This window comes from Rousettus aegyptiacus, unplaced genomic scaffold (genome assembly GCF_014176215.1).
Source record: "Rousettus aegyptiacus isolate mRouAeg1 unplaced genomic scaffold, mRouAeg1.p scaffold_m13_p_9, whole genome shotgun sequence".
Taxonomy (NCBI): Eukaryota; Metazoa; Chordata; class Mammalia; order Chiroptera; family Pteropodidae; genus Rousettus; species Rousettus aegyptiacus.
The window spans coordinates 95,988,415-96,002,614 of NW_023416312.1; the positions used below are offsets into that span (position 1 = coordinate 95,988,415).

General features: G+C 37.8%; 1 protein-coding gene across 8 annotated transcripts in view; it reads left to right on the top strand.

Annotated features, from left to right (window-relative positions):
- AFF2 (AF4/FMR2 family member 2) overlaps positions 1–14,200 on the top strand; it is a 445,289-nt gene that overhangs the window by 15,557 nt on the left and 415,532 nt on the right. For 4 of the 8 annotated variants that reach the window (XM_036227100.1, XM_036227105.1, XM_036227102.1 and 1 more), the window contains exon 1: positions 3,380–4,281. The exons of the other annotated variants lie outside the window; for them this stretch is intronic. In XM_036227100.1, coding sequence (XP_036082993.1) covers positions 4,187–4,281 — 95 coding nt within the window. In that variant the 5' untranslated portion in view covers positions 3,380–4,186. Of the gene's footprint in view, positions 1–3,379; positions 4,282–14,200 lie in introns of those variants that run through there. 8 annotated transcript variants of the gene reach the window in all.

Consider the following 14,200-nt stretch of genomic DNA (forward strand, 5'->3'; position numbering starts at 1 on the left):
ATCTAGACCAGGGACTCATCTTGACTTGCGTGAATAGCCAATTAAGGAGACTTTAGATTCCATTTTGTTTTGGCCTAGTCTTGGCACTGGAGTATGGATTTTGCTAATAAGGCCAAACAGAGCCAGCTGTTCTCTTCCAGAGAGCCACCTTGACTATCAGTGTGGGTGACAGATGACAGCCTTTGTGTTAAGAAGTTTATTGTATTTAATTGGGCAGTGCTCTGTTGTATTTGCAGTGCTTTGTTGGCATGCTCTCTCTCTTCTGGAAGAGAAGTTATATGTGACTAGGGGTCATTTACTAAGTGTCAGGTGAGACCTTTATGAGCCAGTGTTCTCTATGCTCTGCCCTGAGCAGTGACCTCACATACTATTGAGCTTTGAAGGGGAGAGGAAGGGGTGGTGGGTGGTATTTGGTCACTTTCCACTGAAGAAGAGTTACCCCGTCGAGTCGAAGATAGAGGAGTATGTATGTCTGGCCTTTAAGCTAAGATGGGATGACCCTTCTCAGGAATGTTGTAGAGGGGATTCCAGCCTTAGATAAAGGTTGAACCAGATGATCTTTGACGCTGTTTCAACTGCTGAGTTTTTATGATGCTTTAAAATCCCGTAGGAGAAGCTACAATGTAGGGGCATTGGCTGTGACTCTCAAGTTTGAAATTGTCAGAAAATAATGCTCAAATCGAATCATATTAAAATCACTTTAAATGTTAGAAATATACAGGTCACAATAGTTTGCCTGATTCGGGGTAGGGGAGATGTGATGAGGGCACAATAAGAAGATTGTTGCAACATAAACTACAACAGTGAAAATAACATTAATACTCCAAACTTTAATTTTTTTAATTACAAGGATTGGGACTCCCTAGCATATATAGTGTTAATTTTGGGGGGGGCTCATTTGCACGCTCAACAAATGGAGCCTATTGCTTACTATTGCCTCCTACGGACGTTGTAATGGTACCTTTTATGAATAGAGGCAATGAAGTTAGTGGCTGCTGTCCCAAACCCCCTCATTCCTCCATTCTTGACTTTATGCAGGGACCTTATTCCATTTGGTTATTGACATGCTTGTTACAGGAGTTGGTTAACTCTCCTCCAGGTCAGGAGTGAGATGTTAACATTCTCGCAATGGAGAACGTATATTTATCCCCCTCTCATCCCCTCACTTTCTGTGTTCTCAAAATAAAACCTAAGCATCTCCTTCTTTGTTCATAACATCATAGAATACACATTACAGTCTTTAAACACATTCTTAGTGAAATCGCTTGTAGCAATTTCTAGTTCAGTTGAGTTTGTAGTAAATGGCTCCCACTCGTGTATATATGAGAATAATGCAAAGTGGAAGAGACTACGAATTAGAGAGCAAGGGAGAGAGTAAAAATTCAGATAGGAATTTAACTGTCCCCATATCCATGCATCGGGGCACCTACTATGTGTGTGGCATCGGTTAATGATGTTAGCATGGGCTATTTAGAGATATGAGAAAATAACAGAGTAATAATGTTTACCTGTGTGTGTATAGTGTGTATACATACACAAATGTACTTATATACACACATTTATATACCCATATATGTACACATACATACATGATTGCATATGTAAACTATCTGTACATTCTACGCTTTTGCGAAACTTGAACTAAGATATCTGGTTCTGATACCCTATCCCGCCTCCCTCCCCCATATATACAAACAACCTTTCTTAGTCCCTTAGCCTTTTTTGTCTGCTTGAGGGTTGTTTTGTCTAAACAAATTATGCCATCAGTTTACTTTAAACACTCTTTTTTTTTCAAGAATAAAATAATCAATGCCAGCTGCCCCAAACACTTGTGCCTTTAAATGAAAAAAAAATCATATAAAACAAGCTCACATCTGAGATTCTTCAAAGAGGGAACTTTAACTATCCAACATTTTTCAAACTTATAAAACCCCTTAATGTCCAGCACGCATTCTGGGCCTGCTGCTTGTCTAGAACTATTTCAAATGCTTTTGGATTCAGGGAAAACTCAAATGCACATTGCCCCAAGCCTTTTTTCCTCTTTAATTTTGAGACCCCTGTGTTTTTGGAGGGAAATGTAACCCATATGTTTCTGATTCATTTACACTTAACTCATCAAAATGTTGTTTTGTAAGAGCCATTTGATGTTCTAGAAGCTTTTGTACATTTTTTAAATAAGCTTTTTAAAACCTTCCCCACCAGCCCCACTCCCACTTCCTGTAAGAAAGGCATATTTTGCCGAGGGTAAACAAACCCAAATGCCCAGCAGGGTCAAGTTCAGTTCTGAGTTCCTTAATCACAGTGTGCCAGGGGGCTCCCATTTTTCTGTACTGGGTCGACTGGACTTGCCAGGTCACAGGACTTTTCTGGTTCTTTTTGACACTGGATCAGCTAGCTCCTTTTTGGATACAATAGAATGAATATCGGAATAACCAGAATTAACTCCCCTTAACCAGAACTTTCATTCAAACCTTCATAGAAGAGAAATGTTTGTTCTCCTTTGTTACCTGAAATAAATGTCTTAAAGTGGAAATAACTTGTGTACCACGGCTATAGTTGTCTTTTACTTTAGACATTATCGCTTTTGCAAAAACTGTCATCATTTCACCTGAAGTTACTTCTTTTTTCTATTTAATAAGGAATCTGATTATAAGAAAATAATCAGAAGCAGTTTTGACAAATCTCTTTGATGGCTGCTGGTAGCTCTGGCCTTTTTCCTAAAGTAATTTGTTTATGGTTACAATTACAAAGCCGTCTGACAACCCCATTCTCTAATGACCCAAACAGTGCCCCTGAGAAGAAGTCTTTGTGTGGAAGGCAAACAGCTGAGTGGAGAATAAAGGGGGCGTACATCACCGAGGCTGTATAGCCATTCATCAGTACATGGCTTACTATGCACTGAAAATGAACTTTGAATGGACGCTGACTAAACTTGCTTCCTCCTCATGGGATTGACTTAAGAGCAGCAGGCCTTCCTGTTTCGGGCAAGGGAGTGTGGAGGCAGATCACCAGGTACGATCCCAGGGGAGCCTCTGATGGTGCCACTGTCAACGTTTCTGAACCCTGCGAGGTCACAGAGGATCCGCTAATTGCAAACCCGATATAGGCTCTAGTAATTACTCAAACTCAAGGTCCATTCAGATATATGTCACAGAATTTCTACAGCCTGGGGAAAAAAAAAACACTTTTGCCTTCCTCTTGTTAAGATTTCTTAAAAAAAAAAGAATATGTCTACTTTTAGGAATTAACACTGAAACGTATTTTCTATGAGGTCGTTTTTGTTATCAAGATACATTTCCTCTCTATCATAAATGTTAAGGAGATCTCAGAACCAAATGATATATTCCTGTGCGTGTGTGCGTGCGTGTGTGTGTGTGTGTGTGTGTGTGTGTGTGTGTGTGTGTGAGATCTCCAGGGATTTCTAAACCTGACAGTGCCAATGCCTGGATTTGTCCTGATGTGAAAGCAGGGGGTCACTGACCTATTAGGTTTTCTGCTAGGGCCACATGGTATTTCACATGAATATTTCAAATCAGATTTGATCAAAATGTAGACTCTTATTTTTATAGCATGTGAATGTGCAGATTCTATGTAAAAAAAACAAAAAGGATAGAGAAGCCAAATGAGTCGTGCCTGGGACTACCACCACTCATGCCCCTTCTCTATGAACATAAAACCACTTAAAAAGCATCCCATCCGTGAACAGGCCTCACTTCCTCTGTGGACACAGTTCCACTCTCGCAGTTATGTCAACTTTCTGCACAGTTCACGCCTTTGCCACATTAGGGCAATAAACAGGATTAGAGAACCTCAGCTGAAACCTCTGCCAGAGTGCAAGCATTTGTCACAGTGTCACCAGCAAATGGACTTTTCCTCTTTGCTGATGACTGCACGAGAATGTGCAGCTGGTTTCCCTGGGTCCCATTGAGTTCCAGCTTGCGTTTGGGCCCCTGCTATCTTCCCCGTTGTTCTTTAACTACGTGCCCTGAAAAAGTGCTAATGCAAAATAGTTAAACTGTGGCTGGTACTTGCTGGCCACCTGTCTTGACGACAAGAGGAAACATGGGTTACCCCCGCTGGACCTAAAGTCTTCACTTCTTCTCCAAGGACTGCAGGTGCACACCTTTCTATATTTAATTCTGAGAGTTGTCTCAGAGGCAGTTGACAAGGCTGTGCGCACACTTACATGGGGCAGGATGATCAGCTCTCATCTCCAGTCCATCTGGTGATAAGGACAGTTTCGCGTTATGTGTGTGTTCTTGGGATTTTTTGCATTAAGAGGTGAGAATGGGCTCTCTGAGCATGCATTCACTTGTTTGTGGAACCAGGAAAACCTTATATTTACAAAGCAACAGAAAAAAGAGGCTTGGAGGTAAAACTTTTGTTCCTTCCTGCTGGGGGACATGTTACGGGGACCTTTTCTGTTTCGTATTCAGTATTTTACTATTTGTTCTAGGGCTACATTGAGTATGAGTTAAATTTTAAACCCACATCAGGTCTTTCAAAAGCCTGTAGGGCACAGTTGCTTACACGGTTGCTTATACAATTGTATAATTGCCCAGAAATTACTTATGAGTGAGGTGTATTTAGACTGACAGGCTAGGCAAGAATGGGATCACTAGCTCTGTCCCAGTTTCTGCAAAAATCCTCAACAACCCTATTTTATTAAGTATTCTATCGTGTCAATATGATCATATTTATATTTTAATTTATTGCAACTTGGGCCTTTGGTACATATTCATTTATAAATCATTCCGATATCTCAGTATAAAAAATGTACTATATGATCACCAAACACATACAAACACACAAAAGGAGAAACCAAGGCAGAGAACTCATGCAACTCTCCTGATATACAACTTTGTGTGACTAGCAATGAGAAGACATCCCTGCAATTTGAATTTAACTCCAGTCAAGATCCCTGCAGGATCTTTGCGGAATGCAAGGGTGATGTATATGCATATGAGTCTTCATTAAGATGACAGTGAGCTATCACTGTTACTGTTCATGATAATATCTGTTTTCAACATTAATAACCAAATGAGCAAAATGAGGCCAATAGATCTAGGCTCAGTATGTGATTTAAATTATTTAGTTTCATTATAAGTGAAAACATTAAGTCAATTGCATGGTTTCCTTTAAAATTTAAAAGTGACATTATAAAACATACACATACACACACCCCATTCATGTAATTAAACCGATTCATCAAATGTATTGTTGGAGAATCTTGGAAATGTGTGGGACAGAGGGTTAATTAACTCAGAAGCATGTAAAGTCTAAAAAGTTTGTCAGTCTATTTTCATTATACATATGCTCTTCCATGTATGATTTGTGACAGCTTAGGGACAGATGGCTGAGTGATTTACAGTTCTGACTTCAATTATATACCATATAGTTCAAGTGAAAATAGCTCTCTTGTAGCACAGATAGAGATGTTAGCAACCATTTATAAGAAGTTTTTTGAAATTCAGATCAAAGTCGGAGCCTGCTTTGTTTGATTTCATGCAAAAAAAAGAATTTGGAACACCTGATCTGAAAATAATCTCCAAATATTAATCTCTGTTCCTTGGCTGTTTAAAAATTGCGCAACTTTAAAAATGAATTATAACTGCATTTCTTTTCTCTTTTGTGTAGTTCATAGCAGATATTTCAGCCCTCTTACCATTTCAGAAAATCCTTAGATCCCGTTTCTCCAGATTGAGAAAGAAATGACATACTCCTCAGGGTAATCATCTAGGCAGGGATGAGGAAAGTGGTCAAGGAAAGAGAAATATTTTTTTTGTGTGTTTTGATTTATAAAGGCACCCACCCCATCCTCATATTTTCAAAGTGGTTCTTAGCTGTCGGGCACTATGATTCTTATTCAAAGCATGTGATGACATAGAAGGAGCCCTTCTTTCTTGCCATTTAAATGTACTGCTAGCATTTTAGTACTGATGAGAAAGTCTCTCTCCCTCTCCTTCTCTCCCCCTCCCCTACTCCTTCCTCTGCTCCTCCTCCCCCTCTCCCTTTTTTCCCCTGTCCCTCTCTCCCTCTCTCTCTCCCTCTCTTGCCTTCTCTGTCTCTCTCTCTCTCTCTCTCTCTCTCTCTCTCTCTCTCTCTCTCTCTCTCTCCCCTTCGTGGTTTGAGAATAATCTGCATCCCTCCTGCAGACTACAACTTAGCCTTTTCATGCAAGGGGAAAGGGTAAAAATAAATATATGCCTCTCAACTAAAGAGGAGGTAATACATTTTTTGCTTTTCCATTTTGAATTTATCCATTTTAAATACTGTTCCATAACAGTTTGTATGACTTTATACTTTCCAGAAATATCCTATTTTTGTAGACTAATGGTTCAGTTTACTTCTCATCTCTTCATTGCTTTCAGATAAGTGCTTCCCCAGGAACCTGGTATTAAAACTTGCCTTTCCAAATGTACCATATGGAATTCCCAAAGGAAATTATTTTTAACGTGTCAGTCTCACTCATGAATTCGGCTGTAGAGCTGAGCTCTTTTCCTAGCACAACCTCCTTCCCCAGTTTAAAACATTTTCATAAATAAAGATACAAGGGACTAAAAAAGGATCCCTGGATACTTGATTTCCATTAACATTTAGTCACATAGAATTTTCCAGAATATTCCCATCATCAAGGGTACATAGAAACAAAGTCTGAACTGACAAACGTATCACCATCTAAGCTCAGTGTAAAGAGTGCTTTTCTGTTCTCAGGGCTGTTTGCCTACGTAGACTCAGAGATGTTTTCTATCCAGGTGCTGATGCCTTACAAAGAGCCGCCAGTGTGATGTCCTGGGACACTGAGTTTGCCTTCCTCTTGCCTCAGGGCTGTGACTGCCAGCCCACATCACCATTTCGAGCTCCCACTTATAAAATACTCAGGCTGCCTTGTCGACAACTGTTGTGGGCACCTCTCCCTTTTCAGTGTTGTTCTAAGGGAACAAGTTTTGCAAAATTAGGTCAGTTGAATTTTCTAGTATTTTTAGAATGCAAATTACCCATACAAAAAGCTTCAACTGCAGTTCTAATTGTAGCTTGTTAAAAGTGAAAAACAGACATGTCAGAATTCTGTTAGGAAAAAATAATTCAGGTAATATTTTCCTGCTCTATTGACCTTGCCAACTTATGAAATATGTACAAAAATTTAATTTCTCTCTATGTGTGTGTGTGTGTGAGAGAGAGGGGCGAGAGAGAGAAAGAGAGAGCGGGAAAAACAGACAGACAGATGGACACTGGTGTTAGAATCACCGGTTTCCTTTTTTCCTTTCTTAATCAAACATAAGACATTAAAAGAACATTGACATAACATTTAAAATCTAAACTACAGCCAATGTCAATATTGTATAGCTAATATTGACTTTAATCAGAAAGGACTGGCTAATGGTAAGGCTTATAAAGAACAAATAAAATAGCAGTGTTTATCTCTAAACTATCACTATCTAAGCATGTGAGCAATAATCTCAACCTAGTAAATTAGCCGACTTTCAGAGGTCATGGTGCCATTAGTCAGGTGTGGGCATTTGCCTTATCTATATTATATATAAATAATTTATATTTAAATAGCCAGAAAAGAAGACTTCATAAATATTCATTAGCTTTTTGGCTAAAGATTTCATCATTATCTACCTATAGATATAGCTATAAAAAGATGGATATTACATGTAGTAAGTTAGCACTTGAGTATTTTATAGTATTATTGAAAGGGATCACACCCAAGCCATAATTGTAAAGATTTTAAATGTAGAACAAAAATTGAATTGTGAAATCTACTGCGAAAGATAGGGAGAACGTTCTGAATAATTCATCCACTTTGGTGATGAATTAAAGAAGCAACAGCACTTTGTTCCACATGTGTACATAAAGACCCAGCATCAGTAGACTAAAATGACATATAAGAAACCTGAAAGTACTAAGTGTTCCAAATGCTCAGAACCTCCACGGAGCACCAGGTGCCAGGTTCAGGATTTCCATGACTCTGAAATCGCCAAGACACACCAGTCGCAGTTCACAGAGACAAACACTTAGATCCAGTGACATCTCCAGATGTTTCTGAGAGCAATCTCAGTAATCGATTCACTAACTGAAATAATCTTCGGTGAGCAAGAAAATGTTGGCCTGACTGGAAGGAGAAATAAGGAGAAAAAAATCTACTTTAAGCTCTTAGATTGATTTATCTACTTAATTGATGGATTCTTATTCAATGAGTTGTAATACATTACTATTTTTATTTATAGTTATTGATTTTTGAAATTTGAGATAATTGTATATTCATATAGAGTTGTAAGAAGTAATACACAGAAATCTTGTGTACCCTTACCCAATGTTCCACATAGTAATATCTTACAAAACTACAGTACAATATCACAACCTCTTTATTTTTATGCCCAAATTGTCCCCAAATTGACCAGAAGGAGCCTCTTCAAGTTGGCGCCTGTGTCCTTTTCATCTTTGAGCTATTCCTTAATTTCTGGCACAAGATACTCCAGACTTATCTTGTGCTTCTCTGTTTTAGCTCTGGCATAAGCCATTTCTCTTAAGGACCTTGAATCCTTTTATTGGAAAATGGTATTTAGAGAACAAGATGTGTGGGCTAGGTGTGCTCTTTACCACCTGAGTGGCATTATTTCTAGGCCATTTAACAGATAGAGCTAGGATATATTTATAGATGTATATACACATATACATACATGCACATATACCTACATCTATTTCTATATCTGTGCATCTGTATATATATTAAAATACCATGACATCATACTGATATAACCTATTCTAATCAACCACCACCACATTGCAGTCTTCCCCCTTTTTTCTTACTGGTAACTCCCATCTCTAAAATTGAAAAACCTAGCTATCATCATCCACAATACATGTACTTATTAGCTCAATCACACACTACTGTGAAAAATTCATTCTGGTCAGAATCATTGTTGGTTTCTAAAAGCAGTGGTTGGAAGTTTGAGGGGTACTGAGATATTTACAGATTTTTTAAGTATCTCCCTGGAAAAAATATTAATTGCAAGAGGAAGAACTAGTAATTTGACAGTTGAGAAACCTGGCAGATACCACCTTTACCAAGTGATCAAAGGTATCGTCACCAGTATTGAGACAGGTTGATTTCATATGCCTTTTGATATGAGGTATTGAAAAGGACACGCCATCACTTCTGTGTTATTCCTGCCAAAAATGTGTAACCCGAATCTAATCCTGAAGAGATATTAGACAACAAACCCAAATTGATGAGCATTCTACAAAATAAGTGCCCTGTATTCTTCAAAAATGTCAAGGTCATGGAAAACAGGGAACCAAAGAACTGTTGCAAAGAGGACTAAAGAGACATGACAGCTAGAGGTAAGGCATAAACCTAGACCAACTCTTGACCCTTTTTGTTTTTTTCTATAAATGATATTATTGAGACAATTGGCAAATTGGTAAGTTAGAGCTAAAAGTATCGACATTTATTTCCAGATTATTTTATCGTAGTTATGTAAGAGAATGTTTATATTTTCAGGAAATATCCACTGTAGGATTTAGAGGTAGTGGGACATCATGTCTGTGACCTACACTGGGTGAAAGGTATATGGGCTTTTGTTTAATATTTTTGCAACTTTTCTGGAACTTTGAATTTAAAAAAGTTTTAAAAAAGAGATGAGGATTATTGTTCTCTCCTCTTTTTCTGTCTACTCATTTATGTCTCTAATTTTTCTGGAACAGTCATAGGGGCCCTTCTAGGGTACCTGAGGCCATCTTGTCTGCTTGCCCTAACTCTGGTTATTTCTGGGTCAGATGTGCTTGCCTCCATATTCCATTTCTCCTGTTGTTTTGATTATCCTCCTGAATGCAGAAAAACAATGGAGGGATAGAGTACACACTAGCCTTTCTCTTGCTTCTCTTGACCACCTCCCCAGTGACCATTTGCCTCTATCTTGTCTAAAAAGGTGACAATTCCATCAACCATAGGTGGTGTCCTATAATTGTAAATTTCAGTTTCCTTGATATGCCCAAAATAGTTTATGCCTAATAACAATTTTGTACTGGGAGAAGAGCAAAGACTATTGTAATTCACTTTACTTTTTAAATTTACCTCTGGAAAAGGAAGAACAAGGACAATAAAAACTTGAGGGATTTGTTAATTTGGTATTGGCCCTTATGGGTATGCCTTACTTGAGGTATTCTGTCTACTTAGAAAAATTTTAGCAGGTTAGTAAATCATATAGTATTTTTAACTTACTGTGGTGAGTTTACCATTTAAAGGGAAATGGAAATCAGTTCTTTTGTAAAATAAGTCATCCCTTCGTACTTTTGATTAATCAAGTATTTTCTGTGTTCATCTATCTTTAGGTGTGAAATACATGCATCTGTTAGTGAACTCTTCATGGTGTTCTTTGTGTATAGCCTTAGGCCTTAGTAAACTCCTGGTCACAAGTGTTTGAAAGGCAGAGAGTGGAAGTTGGTATAGGGCACGATGTTATGGGAATCATCCAGATCAGGAAAGCTTCTGGAACTGGGCAGGGAGGCAGCACTTTCCCAATCCCTTCTTGGATTCATTTCAGTTCATTGGCTTTTTAAAAAAAATCTAAGTAGCTGTAATAGTTTAAAACAATGGATATTTCTAAAAGAAATCATCGTTTTTCAATTCACTTAAACTGGTGTGTTTAAAAAGCCACATGAATGTTATTTTCATTCAGAAAGTTAATACGACTAGGTATGTAGTTTGCTTCAACTTCGCTGTGTTGAGCGAAGTAGCCCTATTTTTTAATTTTTTTTCATATATGTGTATATGAAAGTTCCCTTAGGAACTTCTTTAGTTTTCTTTTTCTGCTCATAAAATCGAAATCATAACTTAAAATCATATTGATGCAGATACCATCCCAGATCCCACATCTGAAACCTCATTGAACATCAATATTTTCACACATACACAGCAGTGGAAAGTCGACCCCGTTATCTGCTCCAGGGTGCTCATGGAAGCAAACGCCAGTGTCCCGTCCAGGATTCTTTGTTGGCCTCCTTAACTAATAAGAAAATCTATTCTGGCCCAAAGCTGGCCTTGCCTGGCCTCCTGATTCTTGCCATTTTACTGAAGCTTTCCTGCAGTCCTTCATCATCCTTCGCTGATGATGGCATGAGACTAGGAGGCAAGAGCCTTAGGTTGCAGTGACAAAGCTCTACCACCCACCAGCTCTGAGCCTCAGCTTCTGGAGGGGGACCAGAGAATCTCTCTGGCACCTTTTCTGTTTCTGTGAACTGGGGCCTTTATACAAAAACACAGAGTGCAGATAAACACAGCCACAGCAACTGTTGACATTTCTGTTCTCAACCTAATCATTTGTTTGTTTAACTGATGGTTGTTAACATATCAAAACCTAGCTTGAAGAAGTGATAAATTGGGTGCATGTTTATTCTCTTGTCTCTGATGAGAAATGGTTTTCGAACAACCTTTTGATGTTATGCAGCTCCTCCAGTGAGGTTAGAGGAGTAAATGAGTTATGCCGAGGGTAGTAATGGTCACGCCACATGGCAACCCACTTTGAAGTTTCTAGCACCCTCACAAACCAGGTTTCCAAACCAAAGAATGAGTCATCTTGAAAACCCACCCAGATTTTCCTAAGTAGTACCAGGTGGTCACAAAGGTTATTAAAACAAAATTGGAACATTTTTCTTTACCTCTGTTGTTGGAAATGAAGCAACATAAGTGACTTTCTTGGAACAGCTTCCTCATCGTTTTAGCACTCGTCTCCTGGGGTAGTTGTGGGTATTGGATAAGTTAATATATAAAAAGGCTGAGAAGTCTGCTTGGCATGTGGTCATAACCTAGCCTACCTCACAGAGCTCTCACAAGCATTAGATGAGTTCATACATATAAACTATCTAGAACAATTCCTGAGTCATACTAAGCACTCAAGAAATATTAGCTGCTGTTATATTTACTATCCTCAGGTCATCTGCAAGCGGTCTTGCTACTTCTTTTAATTGAATAGTAGATGCTTGATAAATGGTAACTATTATTATTATTCTGTAATCTTATACCTGGCACATAATAAATATTAACATCATTACTATTAAAATTATTATTGTGCTAGGAAAATGCCCAGAAATCTCCCATTTGGTGAGCTGAAAACATTTTCCAAGGTAGATGACTTGGCAAGTGTTGCCTTTGGTGATTTTGCAGACAATTCATAATGCCAGTATATTTATTCCCTTACCGCGTTTTCCTCTTTTTGTGAGAATAAATATCTTCTTGCTCTGGTTGTGATTCTTGTCATTTAGCTCCTCCTTGTAGCGTGCTTACAATATCTAGAATTGTTAAGCTGCATTTCCCCATGTCACCAGCAGGTGCTGACATCTAAGACCTGTGTTTCAGTTAATTTTTAAGCCTCAAAAATTTTAAGATTGGACTCATGGAATTCAGGGAAATAAGTTGGTGCCATACTTAGTAAATGGGTACTTTGGAACTTGTGTAAAATGAATTGGCCCACAATAAGTAATGCCTGTGGATGTGGTACCCTGACTATTTCTGTGAAAGTATTTAAAGCTTAAAACCTCCTATCCTTGTTTATTTGATCATTTAGCAAATATTTGAGTGCCTAATATCTGTAAGGTACTCAACTGAGTCCTCTGGGAACCAATGATGAGGAAAAAAAGAAAACAAACAGTAACTTTGCCCTGGATTTTTCCTTTTCTATAGGCAGACATGCAGGAAAATGATTTTCATGGTAGTTCATTCAGAAAAATAACTTGTGTCTATTAAAACATACTTTCTTTATTAAAGGTACATCAGAAAAATTAAAGCAATATATCTAGTAAAAATATTATATAGTAATTATATATTTTTTATATAGTAATATATATATATAGTAAAAATCTGAGCATAGCATTCAGATGCACTTTGGGATGACTGGGTAGTGATGAACCCAGACTCTATATTCCCTTCCATCCTCCATCTGAAATAATCTTTACAATGCATCGAATTTATTAGGAGGAGTAACTATTCAATTTCACAACAAAAGACAATTAAACTTAGTACTGAACCAAATAAAATGAACTATCATGTTGCAGAACTCTGAATGCATTCCACCTCTATCTTCCATGTAGTGATGATATACAAGTGTCATTTTTCCAAACTGTCCTTTATCTTACACATTAAATAGAAAATACGATATAATTAACATCTTTGGCAGTGCTACAGTGAATTCCATTGGTGCAAGAGGAATATAACCACTTGTTCATTCATGCCTGACCACTTCTTATAGGTAAAGCATGACATAGAAGGAGGGGCATGATATCTTTCTGAGCCTCAGCCTTTTCATCTGTGTGATGGGGTTGTTGTGAAGGCCTGGAGAGGTGGTGTAGGTGAAAGCACTTGTGGACTATAAAGCAATGTACAAACATGTGTGGGGTGGTGGTGAAAGGTTAGTGCTTTACAAAGTATTGGTTTCATCTTTAGAAATGTTATAGCTACATAGCATTTGTCTGTCTACATAATAAGTAGGAGATGTTTGTATTTTTATTACCAGAGATCACATATTTGGTTGCTTTAAATGCTGCACAACTCAGCCAGATATCTTCAAGTTTTATTTTTATTTATTTTTTATAACGGTTGTGTATGTGTGTGGGAAGAACAAGTATGTACAAGAGATAATGAATTGCCCTTTCAAAAAACATAAAATATTGGACTAGTGTCTGCTCGTCTTATTTAACCAAGTGTTAAGACTCTTCGAAGGTGGATTTTAATCAGTTCATCATCACCAAAAAGTACATCGATGAAATCTAGATTTAGTAACACAGCAAAGGCAGAACATACAAATTGACATTTGTACTTTTTTGATTCCCATTTTGTGCAAAGCTAAGATGCCAGTGACTCACGAAACATATTGTTTAAACATGTTCAGATTGGTAACAGACCATACTGTTATGCCTTTTAGATTCCAATAAACCATATGAAAATGCTAATTATTGAGTCTACATTAATTTGTATAAATTATGCAAATTGAGTAGCAATTAAGAATGACTGTGGTTGAGGTGGATTCCATGCTATTTTTTAACTTAATGTTGGACTGACATAGACTCTGTTCACTAAAATAAATTGTTTTATTGTCGAGTGTTTACAAAGCAATTGCTGATGGTAATTGGTTGTAGATGACACTATTGTGCATTTCAGTTAAGATTTATTTAACCACATGCACCACAACCAAAATAT